The sequence below is a fragment of the Thamnophis sirtalis genome, unplaced genomic scaffold, assembly GCF_051295495.1.
Source record: "Thamnophis sirtalis isolate CommonGarterSnake01/CBP01778 unplaced genomic scaffold, rThaSir2_p1.2 scaffold_14, whole genome shotgun sequence".
Lineage (NCBI taxonomy): Eukaryota > Metazoa > Chordata > Lepidosauria > Squamata > Natricidae > Thamnophis > Thamnophis sirtalis.
In genome coordinates this window covers 27,867,797-27,887,042 of record NW_028261394.1, presented here as the reverse complement: position 1 = coordinate 27,887,042, position 19,246 = coordinate 27,867,797, and the positions used below count along the sequence as shown (strand labels likewise).

The window sequence follows — 19,246 nt, the reverse complement described above, 5'->3', positions numbered from 1 at the left end:
TCCACCACCACCCCACTCCTCAAGCAGACCCTACACCATTTTTGACAGAGGGCAGTCCACTCTCTTCTTCAAAGCTTCCAGAGATGAAGCTCCCACAACTTCTGAAGGCAACTTCTGTTCCATGGGTTGATTGTTCTCTCTGTCGGAAAATTTCTCCTTATTTCCAGGTTGAATCTCTCCTTGTTCACTTCGCATCCATTATTCATTGTCTGGCCTTCAGGTGCTTTGGATCCCTTCCTCTCTGTGGCAGCCCCTCAAATATTGGAAGACTTCTATCTTGTCTCCCCTGGTCCTTCTCTTCACTAGGCTAGCCATGCCCAGTTCTTACAACCGTTCATCGTATGTTTTAGCCTCCAGTCCCCTCATCATCCTGATTGCTCTTCTCTGCACTCTTTGTAGAGTCTCAATATCTGAATATAAATCCTTCCATTCCCCACTATCCTGCTAGAGCTGAAGTAGCTTCTTGGATGAGAAGTGAAACGTCTTCAAAAGAAAAAACAAGAAAGTCCAGTTGCCTCCTGAAAAAGCACCTTTGGGACTTGCAATCAAGTTCTCATCTCTGGTGGCTACCAAACCAAAACTTGTTACAGGCTTGGGTTATAAAGCTCAGAGAAGGGAAAAAAATGGTTTGTTGGCCAAGGCCTAGTGGAAAGATTGGGTATTAGACTTCTTGTTGTTCCTTCCTCCACCCCAAGAGCAAACAAATCTCGTTTCTAGACAGAAATGCATTGGAAGGAAGGGAGGGAGAAGAGACAACACAGGTAACAAAGTTATTAGAAAAGATAAGAGTGTGCTTCTCTGCCAAAGAGAGGAAAGGACGTTGGCACCAGCCAGGCGAGGAGAAGGGAGATCCACCTGAACTTCCCTTTAGGGCACCGTCTCTCTCCTCCATGTCAGTCTCGGTTGAGGGTGCACCAGGCAGCTGCAATGGAAAGAGAAGCTCTCAGAAAAAAGGATTGGGGAGTCAGATAGGTAGGTAGGTAGATAGATATCTGATAGATAGATAGATAGATAGATAGATAGATAGATAGATAGATAGATAGATAGATAGATAGATAGATAGATGATAGATATATCTAGGTAGATAGGTAGATATCTGATAGATAGATAGATGATAGATAGATAGATAGATAGATAGATAGATAGATAGATAGATAGATAGATAGATACAGACTGATAGATAGATAGACAGACAGACAGACAGATATAGATAGATAAGATAGATGTAGGTAGGTAGGTAGGTAGATATCAGATAGATAGATAGATAGATAGATAGATAGATAGATAGATAGATAGATAGATAGATAGATAGATAGATAGATATATCTAGGTAGGTAGGTAGATATCTGATAGATAGATAGATGATAGATAGACAGACAGACAGACAGACAGACAGACAGACAGATAGATAGATAGATAGATAGATAGATAGATAGATAGATCTAGGTAGGTAGATAGGTAGGTAGATAGATATACATAGATGATATAAAGATAGATCTATCGACAAAGCTAGATGATAGATATAGAAAATAGATTGATAGATAGATATCTGGTAGATAGACAGACAGACTCATAGGCATATCTGGTAGATAGATAGACAGACAGACAAGAGAGAGAGAGAGAGAGAGATCCAGATACAAATACAGATACATATATACAGTACATATGGTAGATAGATAGATAGATAGATAGATAGATAGATAGATAGATAGATAGATAGATAGATAGATGATAGATAGATAGATAGATAGATAGTATATGTACTGTATATATGTATCTGTATTTGTATATGGATCTCTCTCTCTCTTGTCTGTCTGTCTGTCTGTCTGTCTATCTATCTATCTATCTATCTATCTATCTATCTATCTATCTATCTATCTATCTATCTATCTATCTATCTATCTATCTATCTATCTATCTACCAGATATGTCTATGAGTCTGTCTGTCTATCTACCAGATATCTATCTATCAATTATTTTCTATATCTATCATCTAGCTTTGTCGATAGATCTATCTTTATATCATCTATGTATATCTATCTACCTACCTATCTACCTACCTAGATCTATCTATCTATCTATCTATCTATCTATCTATCTATCTATCTATCTATCATCTATCTATCATCTATCTATCAGATATCTACCTACCTACCTAGATCTATCTATCTATCTATCTATCTATCTATCTATCTATCTATCTATCTATCTATCTATCTATCTATCTATCATCTATCTATCTATCTATCTATCTATCTATCTATCTATCTATCTATCTATCTATCTACCATCTATCTATCTACTATCTATCTATCTATCTATCTATCTATCTATCTATCTATCTATCTATCTATCTATCTATCTATCTATCTACTATCTATCTATCTATCTATCTATCTATCTATCTATCTATCTATCTATCTATCTATCTATCTATCATCTATCTATCATCTATCTATCTGCCTGTCTTTGCTGCCATTCCTATCCATCCCTGAGCTAGAAAGGGGCCTTCTTTTATTTCAATTAAACACATTTCTTGCCTTGATCCTTCCATCCATGGCCCATAACGGTTTGCAAGCAAAGGCTGGCTTCACACAACATCTAAATCCAGGTTATCGAAATACCTTTTCCACGTTACATTACTTGGGATGACTATTCAAGACACACTTTTCCATGATGATCTCATTCACACAACCTTCTAAACAGTGGCAGCCCCCCCCCCCCCCGGTAATATCTTCAACCATGACCTGTTGGGTTCCATTTCAACCTATTTCAGCATGTTGTGTGAACTCAGCTCATGCAACTGACTCAGTCCATTTGTCCCTTAAAAATGAAGAGCAATCTCGTACAGGGACACAGTCGCATCCACTTTGAGCTGGCATCATACACTGTGGCTTCGGCAAAACCAGGCTTTCTTGGTACGTAAAAGCTCAACAGAATCAGCCATCAGTGGTGGGCTCTGGCTGGTATGGCCCAATAAGGCCGTACAGATAGTAGATGGGAGCAGCGGCCACCGTATCAGTATGGTGGCTCGGTTGGCCCACCCGCCCGCGTCCCACACCTGCTTTTGAAGCTAGCGGGCCAATTGCACACAAGCGCACAGCGTGCAGCACCTGCACGACCTCGGCCAAACAGCTGGGTGTCACAGGTGTGGTGGAGTGTGCATGCATGCACAGCGCACAACTGGCGCATGCACAGCACACGTCCAGTGCATGCATGAATGGACCACGAGCAGAGTACCGGTAGTGACCCACCACTGTCAGCCATGGTTAGTAATAGGAAGGGAGACCCCCAGGAAAAGCCAGCATATCTATAATGGGAAATTGAACAGTCACCCTGGAAGAAGACCACTTTCTATCTATCTAGTCCGTTGCCAAGAAAACCAGGGATGGGCCAGGATTCAAGCTAGTTTCCGAGGAAATATTGATTTCTTTTAATCAAAATATTCAAAACATTTGAGCCAGGTCCCCACACCAAGATCACTCTAGATATTAGTCTCGTCACAATCTTAGCGTTCAGACCTGGCACTGACACGCTGGAAACTCCTTCTGGCTGATTCAGCGTATCCACTTTGACATGCTGGAAGCTTTTACAGATGGGACTCTGGAGATGCCTGTGGAGGCAAGGAGAAGGACGGAGAAGAAAGTCAGCTGGTTTCTTAACTCGGAACACCGGGGGGGGGGGGGGGAGCAAAAGCGGAGGCCGCTATTATAGTACCTTTTCCAGTCATCCTCATTCTCCCAGAATTCGTAGACAATGAAAGTGACCCCATCGGGAAGCCTGACCGCAGTTACGCTGCAACAGAGGGAGACACATTGGGGTCAATAATGAGTAGCAGAGAAATAATATCCTGTAAAAATAAATAAATAAATAAATAAATAAATAAATAAATAAATAAATAAATAAATAAATAAGGTATGGACGATTCATCAGCCCAAAATTAATGAAATCGGTTAAACTGCAAACATTTCCCCCCAGTAAGCCGAGCAAACATCTATGAATGCAGTTTTGTGGCCCGTCAGTGGCCAGAAGAGCTGGCAGCAGATTCAGACAGTGAGGAAGTTGGGGAGGAACAGGGTCAGTCCTGGAATCTGGGGAAGGCTCTGATGAGGGCTCTGTGTTGGAGGCAGAGAGGGGGCCAGGGCCCTATGCCAGTTATCAGCTGCTTCAGAATCAGACATCAGTGAGACAGACGAACAGCTGGAGCCTGTTCCCAGTGTGCACATGCGCAGAGTTGCCAGATGAAAGGACCAGCTAAAGAACAGGGGTCGACTTGGGAGTAAGGCCACAGGTGAATTTTGAATTGACCCTCCCAGAGGAAATAAAAGAGGAGCGAAAGGGGAGTGGAGTTTGCAAGAGATCATTAGTTCGCTTCATTGGTTCATGGCTCTCCGAGGCTCCTTGCCAAGTTTTGCAGATATAAGCCTGGCAGTTCTCCAAGCCAGATAAGGTCTGTGACTGTAAATCCTCCCCTGAAAGACTTTGCTGGACGTGAATGAGCAGAATTCACAGTCAATTAATAAAAGGGTTTTTTGCCGGGACAAGGAGTTTGCTACATGCTCTCGGGAAGCCTTAGTCAGAACATGCAGTTACCTTTCTACAACTGATAACCTGGGTAAGTAAACTCATCCAAGAATCTGCTTCCTCTATGATGTTCAAGACTACGGAGGGTCCTCAACGTGGAGGCCTGTCACCCACCAGCCCCTCCAGCAGCCAAATCAGAGGAGGAGGAGGCATGGGAGTCAGGGTCAGCATCAGGGCAACCTGAGAGCTCCTAGGGGGAAGAGGGAATGGAGCTGGCAGAGAGAGAGACAGGGGCAGAGCCTGGGCTGTACGTCAGCCCTCAGATGGAGAATCAACAGCCCCCAGGTCTGGAGGTGGCTGATGAGGAAGAGGAGGAACAGCTGGGTCCAGTGCCTGACGTGTGGATGCACAGAAAGCAGAGGAGAGGAGAGCAGTGGAAATCTATGGGCCGGTCCTTGGGACAGAAAAGCCACCACTGCTGGCGAAGCACCACCCTAGCTCTAGGGATAAAAGGCAGGGGGCGGAGATGATTAAAGGCCTGGAGAGTAAAGCATATGAAGAACAGCTGCAGGATTTGAGTTTGGCTAGTCTAGAGAAAAGGACTAGGGGTGAAATGATAGCAATATTCCAGTATTTGTCACAAAGAAGGCAGGACAAAAAACAATGGGTGGAAACCCAGCAAGGAATGAAGCAACCTAGAACTAAGGAGAAATTTCCTGACGGTGAGAACAATTAAGGAGCGGAACAGAAGTTGCCTCCAGAAGTTGTGGGTGCTCCATCACTGGAGGCTTTCAAGAAGAGACTGGACAGCCATTTGTCTGAAATGGTATAGGGTCTCCTGCTTGAGCAGGGGGCTCGACTAGAAGACCTCTAAGATACCTTCCAGCTCTATTTTCTATTCAATAGAAAGTCTGGTACCAGCTGTGGTTATACATTGAAGTCTCTGTACAATAGCATTAAGCAACAATATTGGTTATCAGCATCCACCAAACTTTCTGGAGTGTTGGGTGCATTTAGAAGTTCTGAGAGCTGCTTGTGGGTGTTCTCACCAAATGTTGTTGTGATCCAATTGCACCTTTACAATTCCATTGAGAAAAGTAAAAAAAAATAATGGAAAATGTAAGTGATGTTTCCTGCATTCTAGCTTCTCCCTCTCCTGCTAATGTATTTTCTAATAATGTTGATGGAGCCCAAAGGTTTTCTTCGAAACAAACATGGATTTTGGAGATGCGCACTCTGTTTTGGTTATTAAAAAAAGAAGAAGGAAAGAACGTTTAATTAAAGCAATATTTTTTCCCCTAGTAAAACCAGCACAAGCAGCTTGAGGATTGGAGAAGAAGCTCTCTGTGGAGAGCTACACAACTGAGCTACTAATAGTTGTATTATTTGATCAAGGTTTAGAAAATTAATGAAGCTGCTAAAAAATAACCAAGCTTCTGTCAGAGTTTGTTGCAAAAAAAAAATCCAGAAAGCACACACAGGTAACTGATTCAGCTGGATTCATTAACTTATTTATAGAAATATGAATAGATGAATAAATGTACAATACCAACAGGTGGTTCTTCCAAGTAAACACAAGGCAGGAGAGTTACAGGCAAACACAAGCAGTTAATCTGTTAGTTTCATATCAGCAGACAAGCCCAGACCAGAGTGCTTAAGTTTACTTCTCAGAGCAGCAGACTGCTTAAGTTTCTGTTTCTATTCTTTGCACAGACTCAGATCTGTTTAAGCTCCCATTGGCTGACTTACCGTATTTTTCGGAGTATAAGATGCACCTTTTTCCCTCAAAAAAGAGGGTGAAAATCTGGGTGCATCTGATACACTGAACACAGCATTTTGGCCTCCCGAAACCCTGCCCCCTTTATAAAAATGGCCATCCATAGCCTTTAGGAGGCTTCCAGAGTGCTCCTAGTGGCTGAGGAGGACAGAAATGAGTGGAAAATGAATCATTTTTTGCTCATTTTTGCCCCCCCAACCCCCAGGAGCACTCTACAAGCCTCCTAAAGGCTATTAATGCCTTTTTTTTTAAAACGAAAAATGGGCCATTTTTGGGAGGTATGCAGAGTGCAAAAACTTTTTTTTAAAATTGCCTTTCAAAATCTTGGTGCGTCTTATACTCTGAAAAATATGGTAGTTGCTACGCCTATTCATTGCCTGACCTTGTTCCCATATCTCTCCCAGTCATGAGTATCTTAACAGCTTCATAAATCGGATCGTGCTCAGATATTCTATTCCTGAGTCCTTTTGATTCTTTGCAGCCCAACAGAACACTGAAAACAAGTTGTATGTTGAAATGGTGGAGTGGTGGTGGTTAAATAAGTTGGTTAGTCTCCTGCTTGAGAAGGGGGGGTTGGACTAGAAGACCTCCAAGATCCTTTCCAACTCAGTCTGTTTAAAGAAATATATCAGGCAAGGAGTTTGGGATGATGTCTGCTTATCTGTCCATCATCAGAACAACCCAAAAACATGGGGGTAAAATTTAGAATGCTGCAAAAAACTGGGAAGAGAAAGAATGAAATCGAAAAGTGGGCCAGATTCAGATTGGGGCTGCATAGAAAAACATCCCTGAATTTCACCCCCCAGTGGATTTGAATAATTGAGCAATGCATAGGAGACCACCATGCTTCTGAAGATGCCAACCACAGCTGGTGGAAAAATGTCAGGAAATCTGTTGTCTAAAAACCAGGGTCACCAAACTAGACGTAAGAAGGAACAATTCAGTGAGAACAATTGCCGTAGTTTTCGGAGTATAAGGAAACTCGGAAGTATAAGACGCATCTAGCTTTTCGGGAGGAAAACAAGGGGGGGAAATCTGCCTCTGCTTCCCAGCAATTTGCCTCCTTGCAACAAGTAGCAAACAGTACAGACAATATACACTGTTTATAGTGTCACATTTCAGACAATACTTGTACAGATGCTGTTAAAATTGATGTGCTTTCTGGAGGTATAGTTGTTCTCTGCTATTTCAAAGAAGATACAATAGCACTGGGCCTCTTCAGATCAAGCATTTATTTTAAAAGCTTCTTCATTTTGTTAAGCTGCCTAGAGCAATAATAAAGCAGACTTTAAAAAATAAGTCTAATAATGTGAACATTGTATAGGCATTTATAGTTATTGACTTACCTCCTTGCAGCAAACAGCCTGATTAGCACAAGGAAAAAGAAATCTGCCTCTGCCTCCCAGCAATTTGCCTCGGGGAGCAAATGGCAAGTTTCATTCTCAATTTCAGCATGGGCCTCCTGATCATCAGCTGTTCAGGCTGCAGGGATTTCCATAGCCTATTGCAGCCTCCGCAAGGCCCATTTTCCCCATTTGCTGCAAGGAGGTAAATTGCTGGGAGGCAGAGGCCAAAGGATGACGGTGGGTGGGTGGGGCTACATTCAGTGTATAAGACACATCCAAATTTTCACCCTCTTTTAGGGGGGGAAAGGGTGCATCTTATACTCTGAAAAATACAGTAATCAGTGAAACGACTCGTCTCCAGAAGTTGTGGGCACTCCTCTGTTGCTGGAGGTTTTTAAAGAAGAGACTTGGCAATCACTTGTCTGGAATGGTATAGAACAGTGAGGGTGAAACTTTTCGGCACCAAGTGCCAAAAAGGGAGCATGTGTGCTCTTCTGGGCCGCAACCCAGGGGGCATCCATGCACCGGAAAATGAACTTCTGGTTTCTGGTGCATGCATGTGCAGTGGCCAGCTAGTCTTCCAGTTACTGGCACGCATGTGCACGCAACAATCAGCTGTCTGGCACGCATGCCAACACTGGAAAACGGAAAACCAGCTCTTCCAGTTTCCGGCAGTGCCGCATGTATGAAAGCCAACTGATTGTTGCAGGCCCATGCACACCAGAAACCTGGAAAAGGAATGGGTGATGCTGCATGTGCCAGGCGACATGGCTCCGCATGCCACTTTGGGCATGCGTGCCATAGGTTTATCATCACGGGTACAGAATCTCCTGCCTGAGCAGGAAGTTGGACTAGAAGACCTCCAAGGTCCCATTCCACCCTGTTATTCTGTTGAACCCTGAAGCTCAGTATGCTCCAACAGTTTTGCCAACTACTCTCTTCTTTTTTTAAAAAAAAAGTTTTTTATTTTTATTTCTCATACATATGTTCTCAAAAATATAATCTCATAACTATTATTATTAATATGTGTTATAACATTTATGACAATTTCTTCTTCCTCCTGAAATTAAAAACATAACCGAGATTGCTTTTCTACCGTCTCGTATACCCATATTGTTTTGCAACAACCCTACTTCTTCTTCATTCCCCTTTTCTCCTTCCTTTCTCTTCTACTTTCTTTTTTCCTCTCTCCTTTCCTTTCTCTACCTTCCCCCACATGCCTTCCTTCTTCTTCCCTTCTCTATCCCTTCTCCTACTCTTACTTCCCCTCCATTTCTTCCTCTCCTTTTACCCTTTCTTCTTTCTCCCTCCTTTGTTCTCTCCCTACCTTTCCCTCTACTCCTCTCTACATTTCCTCTTTCCGTTGCTGTGTTTACATGTTTTCCTGTTCAATCTGGTGTGTTTTCTAACTTCTTTCCTCGTGATCACATGAGCATAAAGCATATTCAGCCACCTTGTACTTCTCCGTGCCCACAATGATGCAACGTGAGGAGGGGAGTGAAATACACGTGCAAAAGTGACACATATCTACTTGTTTTCATCACAGTCTTTTTCTCATTTACTCAGATAAATGCTGCATACATCTGGACCAATTGAGGTGTGTAGGTATACACAGGTGCGTGTGGATGTCAGGGTTCCAACAGATGCCCTAATTAAATCATGAGCCTCGAGCCAAACTGAAAAGAAATCCAGTTATTTATTAAGAGCTTCATGTCAGCATTCACATTCCAAGTGAAGCCAACTCTGACCCCATGTAATTTACAGCCCAGGCTTGACCCTGTGTCCCCCTCCTCCACAGGGTGTGTCATTAGTCACATTCACCAACAAAGCAATTTCGAGGGTTGTAGAGATCACACCCCTCCGGCCACTGTGAGTAACCCTGGAAGACAGCCTTGACAAATATGTCTGGAATGTGCTTTGGTTTTTGGCTGCCATGCTCTGCAGGTTCGTTTTCCCATCCCCCATGCCTATGACAACTCAAGAGCAGGTCAGGGATGTTTTATGAGTTCACAGTGGATACACACCCATCCTGATTAGATTGACACCAAATTATCTATTACTGTCTACTTGGAGCCTGCAATATTTAGCCAAGCTCCAGATGTTGACCAGATTAATTGTTCTGTCTTAGCAACTGATGGTTTTCTTCACACATGCCATTTTATTGAGTTAGGGAAACGCTCTAACAACATTTGGACAATAAGCTAAGCTGGCAATCTCCTAACTTTGCTTAGGATTGTGGGGTTTGAAGATTTTGAGGGGTTTTTGTGTGTGTGGCTTAGAGTGTTATTTGATCTAGAGCACAAAACCCAGAATCACAGGGGTTTTTTAATAAAAGAGAAAGGGGGAATATTAATATATACACTTCTGTATAATAAAATAAGAACAATTACAAGAGAAAATATGAAATGACAGACTGCATCTTAAATAAATATATATTAATATTAGAAATATATAAGTCAGCTGAATGTAATAACCATGATTAATTTTATCAGTTTTATTTGTATTAGAATATATGACACCCAGGTGCACACTGTTCACGCATTGATGTTTGTAAAAATAAATAAATCAAAAATTAAAAAATTAAAAAAATAACATAGAATCATAGGATTTAAAGGGACCTTGGAGGTCTTGTAGTCCAACCCTCTGCTCAAGCAGGAGACACAATACCATTCGGGACACATGGATGTCCAAGCTCTTCTTAAAAACCTCCAGTAATGGAGCTCCCCCAATATCTGGAGCCAACTCATTTCACTTATTAATTGTTCTCTCAGGAAATGTTTCCTTAATTCTAGGTTAAATCTCTCCTTGGTCAGTTTCCATCCACTGTTCCTTGTCTGGCCTTTAGATGCTTTGGAATATAGGCTGACCAGTGGTGGGATTCAATGTTTTTTACTACCAGTTCTGTGGGTATGGCTTGGTGGGCGTGGCATAGCTTGATGGGCATGGCGTGGCATGGCGAGGGTTGGTGGGTGTGGCTTGGTGGGCGTGGCAGGAGAAGGATACTGCAAAATCCCCATTCCCTCCTGATCAGCTGGGACTCAAAAGGCAGAGAATAGATGGGGGCGGGGCCAGCCACAGGTGGTATTTACTAGTTCTCTGAACTACTCAAAATTTCCACTACCAGTTCTCCTGAACTGGTCAGAACTGGCTGAATACCACCTCTGAGGCTGACCCCATCTTCTTTGTGTCAGTCTCTCAAATATTGGAACACTGGTATCATGTCTCCCATGGTCCTTCTCATTGGACTAGACTTTGTTAGAAGGCGCCCTCCTTTTTGTCCTGTGCACCAAATACTACAGAAAGAGAAGGCAGGAATCTCCCTTCCCAATATCTTAAAATCCAAGATTGAATTGTATTTCTTCTGCCAGCCAAATTACATTTTCTAACACCAAGCTGGTTCTAAACCTTCCTAAATCCAGATTGGGAGCTGACCCAGGACGAAGGGATGCTGGGACAAAACAAAAAGTCAGCAGGGCAACAGAAAGGGAATCAGGTGAGAAGTTGACCAACAGCCTGCCCCAATGCATCCTGCTCAGGAAACTAGCCCAGCAGAGCTTCCATGGGAAGAGGCAGTCTACCCCAAAGAGCTCTGTCTTCAAAGCAAGAAATGAGAAACAGGCAGCTTTGAGGGATCAATTTGGTAGCTTCCCAGAGACGTTTGCCTGGCATTGGTGAAGGTAGAAAAAGGGGGGGCAGGTGACCCCTGATAGGGGGATAAAGGGAGGGGGTCATCTCCTTGGGGATCCTGAGGACTTTGTGACTTCACACCTGCAGGCTAAACTGTCAGTTGCTGCCAGTTATCAGTTATCAGAGTGAAGATGCCTCCAAGGGGCAGGTTGTTCTTCAGAGGGGCTCCTGGTCTCCAGAGGGGAACCTTCCCTTTTTTTGGTAAGCGGTGATCAGTGGGGTAAGTGTGTGGGGGGGGGAGAGTTTGGGTTGGGATGAGGGTGAGGATCAGGATAAGAGGGAGAGTCAGAGAGTTGGAGAGAGAGGAAGAGGGGGGGAAGAGAGGGGGAAAGGGAAGAAAAAGGGGAGTGAAAATTAGAGGAACCTTTAAGAACAGAAGGGGAGAAGAGGGGAGAGAAAGGAAAGGGGAAGGGAGAAAGAAGTGGGAAAGAGGGAGATGGGGATAGGAAGGGAAGGAGGGATAGATCATGAGAGGATTAGGGAGGGGAGAGGGGGGAGGGAAAGCAAAGGGAGAGGGGAAGGGGAAGAGATCGGAGCGGAGGGAGAGAGAGCAACTGGGGGAGGGGGAGGGAAAGGAAGAAAGGGAGAGGGGAAGACGTAGATGGTGAGAGGGAAGTGTGTAGGGATCCGGAAGGAGGAGGAGGAGTGGGGGGAGGAAACAGAGAGAAAGGGAGGGAGAGAGAGACAAGAAGGGAGAGGGGAAAGGAAGGGAGGGACAGAACAGGGGAAAGAGGGAGGAAGAGAGGGATAGGGGTTAGGGAAGGACCGGTGAGAGTGAAGGAGATGGGGAGGAGCAGTGGGACACGGATGGAAGGGGGAGAGTGAGGGAAGGGACATGGGATGGGTGAAAGGGGAAGTTTAGACTGGATCTGGCCTTTTTAATCCAATCAATATCATTAACACATAGAAGAATCTTTCCGTTTTGGTAACCCTTCTCCTTTCCTTTCCTCTTGCCTTTTTCCAAAAGAATGGCTCCCTCCCTCCCTCTTCCTCCCCTCCCCTCCCTCTCTCTCTCTCTCTCTTTTTTTTGGCATGCAATATTTCCTTTTTGATTATGTGGAATGTGCAAAGAACCCAACCAGGAACCCATTCCTGTTTGCGAAATTGATTTGCAAAAGTGCAAATGAGATTGCTTTGTATGAAAGGACAATCTGGACAGCAAACACCTCCCCCCCCACACACCACATCCTTTCAAACACTCTGGGGGTGCCTCCTTCCTCCCCCCGCTGGCTTATTTTTATTTTATCTTCCTTAACAGCCATTTTCATTAGGGGAAGGAAGGAGAAGAAGCAATCGACTGGTAGAAGGAAAATGAGATCTCCTGCTTTCTTTGGTTATCATTATCTTTGCTTGGGCAATCTTGGGTTTGGTCAGTGATGGGCATGAAGTCCCAGCACCTTCTCTGAGTTGGTGGGGCCAACATATAGAATAAACACAGAATAAGAGTGTTGGAAGGGACCTTGGAGGTCTTCTAGTCCAATCCCCTGCTCAAGCAAGAGACTCTAGTTTATACCATTCAAGACGAATGGCTGTCCATTCCTTCTTTGAAAACCTCCAGTGATGGAGCATTCACAACTTCTGGAGGCAACTTCTGTTCCATTGATTCATTGTTCTCACTGTCAGGAAATTTCTCCTTAGTTCTAGGTTGCTTCTCTCCTTGATTAGTTTCCACCCATTGCTTCTTGTCCTACCCTCAGGTGCTTTGGAGAAAAGCTGGACTCTGTGGCAACCCCTCAAATATTGGAAGATTGCTCTCCTGTCCCTCCTGGTTCTTCTCTTCATTAGATTGGACATACCTAATTCTCTCAGATGTTCATCATACGGTTCAGCCTCCAGACTCCTAATCATCTTTGTTGCTCTTCTCTGCACTCTTTCTAGGGCTTGGGAATATTTTTTGTATTGTGGTGATTGACTAAGCTCAAACCAGGGGTGAAATCCAGCAGGTTCTGGAGAATCACTAGCAGAACTTTTGAGTAGTTCCAAGAACCGGTAGTGGAATTTTGATCAGGAGAACCACTAGTGGAAATTTTGAGCAGTTCGGAGAACTGGTAGTGGAAATTTTGAGCTGGCAAATACCACCTCTGGCTGGCCCCGCCCCATCTATTCTCTGCCTCCCGAGTCACAGCTGATTGGGAGGAAATAGGGATTTTGCAATATCCTTCCCCTGCTATGCCCACCAAGCTACGCCCACTAAGCCACACCACGCCCACCAAACCATGCCCACATAACTGGTAGTAAAAAAAATTGAATTTCATCACTGGCTCGAACCCATTTGAGGCTAGTTCATCGCATTGTTCAACCCATCTACCCTCTCTCACAAAATGACTTATGCAAAATGAGTCTGCTTCCCAAGGCAAGGACCCATATGCCAGAGGTGGGTTTCACAGAATTTTACCACCAGTTTGCTGTGCACTGAAACTGTGAGTGCACCCCTTCTGTGCATGCGCTTTGCTCTCATGTACAGCTTGCACACATGCGTGCGGCTTAGAAAATGTGGCTAAATAGGACAGCATAGTGCCAGGGTGGGTGGAGTGGCCCACTTGCAGCTTCCCAACCAGTTCGCCTGAACCATTCCGAACCGTCTGAATACCACCAGTGCCGTATGCCGAAGCTTTGATACTGCGTTTTTTACACTGTATAAAAAAGTCCCTATCTGGGTTTTTTCCCCAATCTCTTTGCACATGCCTGAGCTCAGCTGGCTGTATCACCAGAGCTGATGTGAGCATTTTAGATTCAAAGGTTGCAGTCAACTTTGATGATCAGTCAGAATAAGAAATGCATGAGAGTTCTTTTTTGTTACTGGAAAAGGAAAAATATCAATAAAAGTCATGGCCAGCCCTCTATGCAGCTACATCACTCTCCCCTTTTGAACATCAGTTAGACATTTAACCGATCTTCCAGCTTAGGAAGTGTTGCTTTTTGGGTCCTCTGTCTAATGAATTGATTAAAATAAATTTGGCCCAATGATTTAAACGAGCACAACGATTTAGTGACACAGTTCCCGGCAGGTATTTTAACTCTTGTGCAGGAAAGAAGGAGCTGCATGTTAACCCTGCCTATCAATGCTAATAATCTGGTTGCCTTTACAATGGATCCATGTACCATGCTAACCTAGGTTTAACTTAGAAAACCATGGCTCACACATTTTGCAAACAATGGCAATGCCTGAATTCCTTTCTAGCAAGACATAAAAGATAGAATAAATAAAAAGATAGACATAAAGAAGTTGTGGGTGGGTGCTCCATCTTTTAAGGCTTTCAGATACAGATTAACAGAGTTGGAAGGGACCTTAGAGGTCTTCTAGTCCAACCCCCAGCTCAAGCAGGAGGCCCCCAGCTGGACAATCATTTCAGATAAATGATTGTCCAGCCTCTTTTTGAAAGGACTACATCCAGTTTTGGTCACCACACTATAAAATAGATGTGGAGACTCTAGAAAGAGTGCAGAGAAGAGCAACCAGGATGATGAGGGGACTGGAGACTAAAACATATGAGGAATGGTTGCAGGAACTGGGCATGGCTAGTCTAGGGAAGAGAAGGACCAGGGGAGACAGGATAGAAGTCTTTCAATATTTGAGGGGCTGCCACAGAGAGGAAGAGGCTCAAGCTATTTTCCAAAGCACCCAAAGACCAAACAAGGAATAATGGATGGAAACTGAACAAGGAGAGATTCAACCTGGAAATAAGGAGGAACTTTCTGACAATGAGAACAATCAACCCATGGAACAGAAGTTGCCTTCGGAAGTTGTGAGAACTTCATAACTGGAAGCTTTCAATAAGAGACTGGACCGGGATCTGTCAGAAATGGTGTAGGGCGGTTCTCAACCTGTGGGTCGGGACCCCTTTGGGGGTTGAACGACCCTTTCACAGGGGTCGCCTAAGACCATAGGAAAACACATATTTTCAAAAAAATATGGAAACCATAAAACAATTTTATGGTTGAGGGTCACCACAACATGAGGAACTGTATTAAAGGGTCACAGCATTAGGAAGGTTGAGAGCCACTGGTGTAGGGTCTACTTGGGCAGGGGGTTGGACTAGATGACTTACAAAGTCCCTTCCAACTCTGAGAATCTGAGATGGAGCACCCACAACTCCTGAAGGCAAGTTATTCTATTTACATTATCCCATTTACATCTTGTCTAAAAGCTAAAGGGATCTTTTTCTTTTCTTTTTTGAATGGCCAGTCAAGCCATTGCAAGATATTAAGCAAGACTGTAGGTTCCCCAGAACATGTCATGTCCCCACCAGTTCCTCTAGCGGTCCAAGTTCTACTTACTGGAAGCAGTCCTGTTCTCCAGCCACCGTCTTCAAGTACTGCTTCAGGGAGGCACAGAATTCTCCCAGGTGCTTCTGGGAAACAGTCATTTCGCTCCGTACCAAGAGGAGATACTGAAACATATAGAGATCACATCACAGAAACCAAGAGGGAAATCATTAAAATACAGTGAAAACCAACTGCACCATTGCTTAGACCTATGATGGCGAAGCTATGGCATGCATGCCACAGGTGGCCCGCAGAGCCCTCTCTGTGGGCATGCCAGCCGTCACCCTAGCCCAGCTCCACTGTGCCCCATTTTGGCTTCCAGGTTGGTGCAGGAGGCCTTCCAGACCCAAAATGTGGCATGGGATTGTGCCCAAGTGGGCGGAGCACAAGTGTGTGTGGGGGGTCGCGTATGTTGGAGGGAATAAAAGCAATCTGGTCAAGTCAAGGCATGTTACTTCATATTTTCACATTCACACTGTTGTGTTTTAATCATAAGCAACTACATTTGTTTAGAAAAGCAATTTCCCCACAGTTAACCTTGCTCATATCACCAAGATGGCCACCAATAGAAATAAACAGTTTTAAAAATGCATCATTTATTCATGTATTCACAGGAACTATCAAATGACCATATGTGGAGAGTCACAACAGCTGTAAATGCAGAACCAGCTTCCCCAACTGCACTTTTTACCATTGTTTTGCCAGAAACTAGCAGAAAAAGTTGCACATTCATATAAACATTCATATAAACAAATGCATCACTTATTCACATATTTATGCAAACCATCAAATACCATAGAGAGAGTGAGAGACAGAGAGAAGGGCCACTATAGTCATATTCTATATAATCAGAGTTAAGTTGGCATTTTTCAGATGCAGTGGACACCTACTCCCATACTCCCCAGCCAGTAGTGACTATCAAACCATCCCCAAACCATGTTGGAGAAAGGATGGAGCAGAGGAATAATCCAGAGAATTGAACGTTAAGGGATGGAGTGGTAAGAACTGCTTGGATCCCAATATCAAATGATGTTTCTTAGCACTTGCTTCAAAAACAAATAGGACATGCTAAACTCCACCACAACTATATCCCTACAATGCAGAAAGGTGCTTTGAGGAATGTCTATGGAGATTCTGAGTCAACCAGGCCATGGGTTTCCCAAAGGTGCTTTTTCAAGAGGCAATTGGACTTGCTGATTTTTCTTTGAAGACATTTCGCTTCTCACCCAAGAAGCTTCTTCAGCTCTAACAGGATGGTTGGGAATGGAAGGATTTATACTCCTTGCAGACAGCTGGTCATTTGCATCCTTTTAAGAGGGTCATTGAGGCCACTTGGAGGTTTATCTGTGTCCTCAGGGTCACCTGAGTGATGCAAATGGTCCCTGTAGTCTGCAATTTTTTCCCCTCTTCAAATCCATCCCTACTCCCACCCCATTCCAAGGGTCTTCATCCCAAAATTGTACAGCTAAAAGTCTGTAGAGATTCTCACCCACCCAGGTCATGGTTGTCCCAAGGATGCTTTTTCAGGAGGCAACTGGACTTCCTTGTTTTATTCTTTTGAAGACATTTCACTTCTCATCTAAGAAGCTTCTTCAGGTCTGACAGAATGGTGGGGAATGGAAGGATTTATATTCCTTGCAGACAGCTGGTCATTTTCATCCTTCTAGAGGGCCGTTGAGGCCACTTGGAGGTTTTTCTGTGTCTTCAGGGTCACCCGAGTGGTGCAAATGGTTCTTGTAGTCTACAATTTTTCCTCTGGAAATCCGTTCCTACTCCCACACCATTCCAGAGGTCTTCATCCCAAATTCTATAGCTAAAAGTCTGGAGAGATTCTCAGCCATCCAGGTCATGGTTATCCCAAAGGGGCTTTTTTTCAGGAGGCAACTGGACTTCTGTGTTTTTTCTTTGAAGATTTTTGCTTTTCATCCAAGAAGCTTCTTCAGCTCTGACTGGACAGTGGGGAATGGAACGATTTATACTCCTTGCAGGCAGCTGGTCATTTCCATCCTTTTAGTGAGGTTCGCCTGTGTCATCAGGGTCACCTGCATAGTCCCCATAGCTGTGGAGCCTTCTTGGAACTGTGAAAGGACTGTGCTGTAGACTAGATCCTCCAAATCCTCCCCCTTCACATCTTCTCCCCTTGAGTTCATAGCAGATGGGCATTAAGCAAGGCGAAGGTGGCAGTTCTCATATGAAGTCCAGTTGCCTCTTGAAAAAGCACCTTTGGGACAACCATGACCTGGACGACTGAGAATCGCCATAGACCAGGGGTGTCCAAACTTGGGAACTTTAAAACTTGTGGACTTCCCTGCTGGGGAATTTTGGGAGTTGAAGTCCACAAGTCTTAAAGTTCCCAAGTTTGGACATCCCTGTCATAGACATTCTGTGTTCTAAATTTGCCCTTGTCATCAGCTAGGAGTTTCATTCTTTCTAGCATGTTCCAACACAAAGAGCCACCATCTATGTGATGAATATAGAGTACATGCGATGAGCTTGCTGATTGGACACCATCGGTAGGCTGATTGACACTGATTGGTTAGATTCTTGAATTCTCTCCTTTTTTTTTTTGTGGACCAGAATAGTTCCAGAATGAGGCCAACCTTTGGATAGCTGTAGGTTTTGCTCTAATTTGAGTGAAAATGGGAAACTGAGGGAATGCAGAAACTCACTGGTTGGTTTTGGCTTTGAATAGCTCAGCCAGAATCTATTCCCAACTATTATTATCCTTCCGTCAATAAAGTTAATGGTGTATTGATTTCCAAGGAGGAAACTGGTTCTATGAAATACTTATGAGATTCCACTAACTACTTCGTTTTCTTCCTCTGGGTGTGCAGAAATTATATTTACTACTCTAGTTATATTTTGCTAGGTGGAACATGAAATTAGCCCCAAAGGCCACATTGTTTTTATTTTTATCTGCTTCTATTATTCTCTGCCTGGTATTTTTCTTCTCTTTGGCAAAGTCCTCTTTTTTTAATTAAAGCTTTAGAGTTCTTGGCTTTTTAAAGTCCTCATTTTTTCCCCAATCCATTGATTTTTTTTACTCTTCTCTTGGGATGACTCTGGGTACCATTCAGTTACAACATCACTGAAAAAAGTGAAATGATCGTTTTTCAAGCCTATTATCATTGTGGCACCCCTGTGTTCATGTTATTTACATTTGGATGCCTGACATATTTATTTCATTTAGTAGCTGGATACCTGTGCTTTGCGACAAAACTATGTGATCGGGCAATACAGGAGAAATCTGGTTCACTCCGATTCAACATTATTTAATTCCAAGATAATGCCCTACAATCACCAGACTTTAGATAGGCCTTCATTTAGCTTGTCAACACAGTTTTCTAGTTTAGCTGTTCAATCATTAGTTGAGTTAGTAGTTGCAAGTTTTTTTTTAATTAAAAAGAAATATTATTTATCAGAGATCAAAGATGCAGACTCACACCTGCTTAAATCTATTTTTCTTTAAAAGAGGTTTTCTTATCCATTTCCTCGGAGAATTAACTGGAAGCTTTAATCTTCTCACATCATTCCTGATGAGTTGGTAGCAAACTCAATATTTCAAAGGTATTCTTTTCAAATTTAACTGATAACTGTCAGAAAGGATATAAGGGGTGGGTGGGTGGGGAGAGCAGCTGTGATTGAA

General features: G+C 43.5%; 1 protein-coding gene across 1 annotated transcript in view; it reads right to left on the bottom strand.

The window, feature by feature from the left end:
- Positions 1 to 471: 471 nt before the first annotated feature.
- NECAB2 (N-terminal EF-hand calcium binding protein 2) overlaps positions 472 to 19,246 on the bottom strand; it is a 185,038-nt gene continuing 166,263 nt past the window's right edge. Inside the window, exons 10-13 of the mRNA XM_087728870.1 lie at positions 15,613 to 15,725; positions 3,718 to 3,795; positions 3,522 to 3,613; positions 472 to 922 (exon numbers count right to left, since the gene is read on the bottom strand). Of these exons, the coding sequence (XP_087584996.1) occupies positions 894 to 922; positions 3,522 to 3,613; positions 3,718 to 3,795; positions 15,613 to 15,725 (312 nt within the window). The 3' untranslated portion in view covers positions 472 to 893. The remainder of the gene's footprint in view (positions 923 to 3,521; positions 3,614 to 3,717; positions 3,796 to 15,612; positions 15,726 to 19,246) is intronic.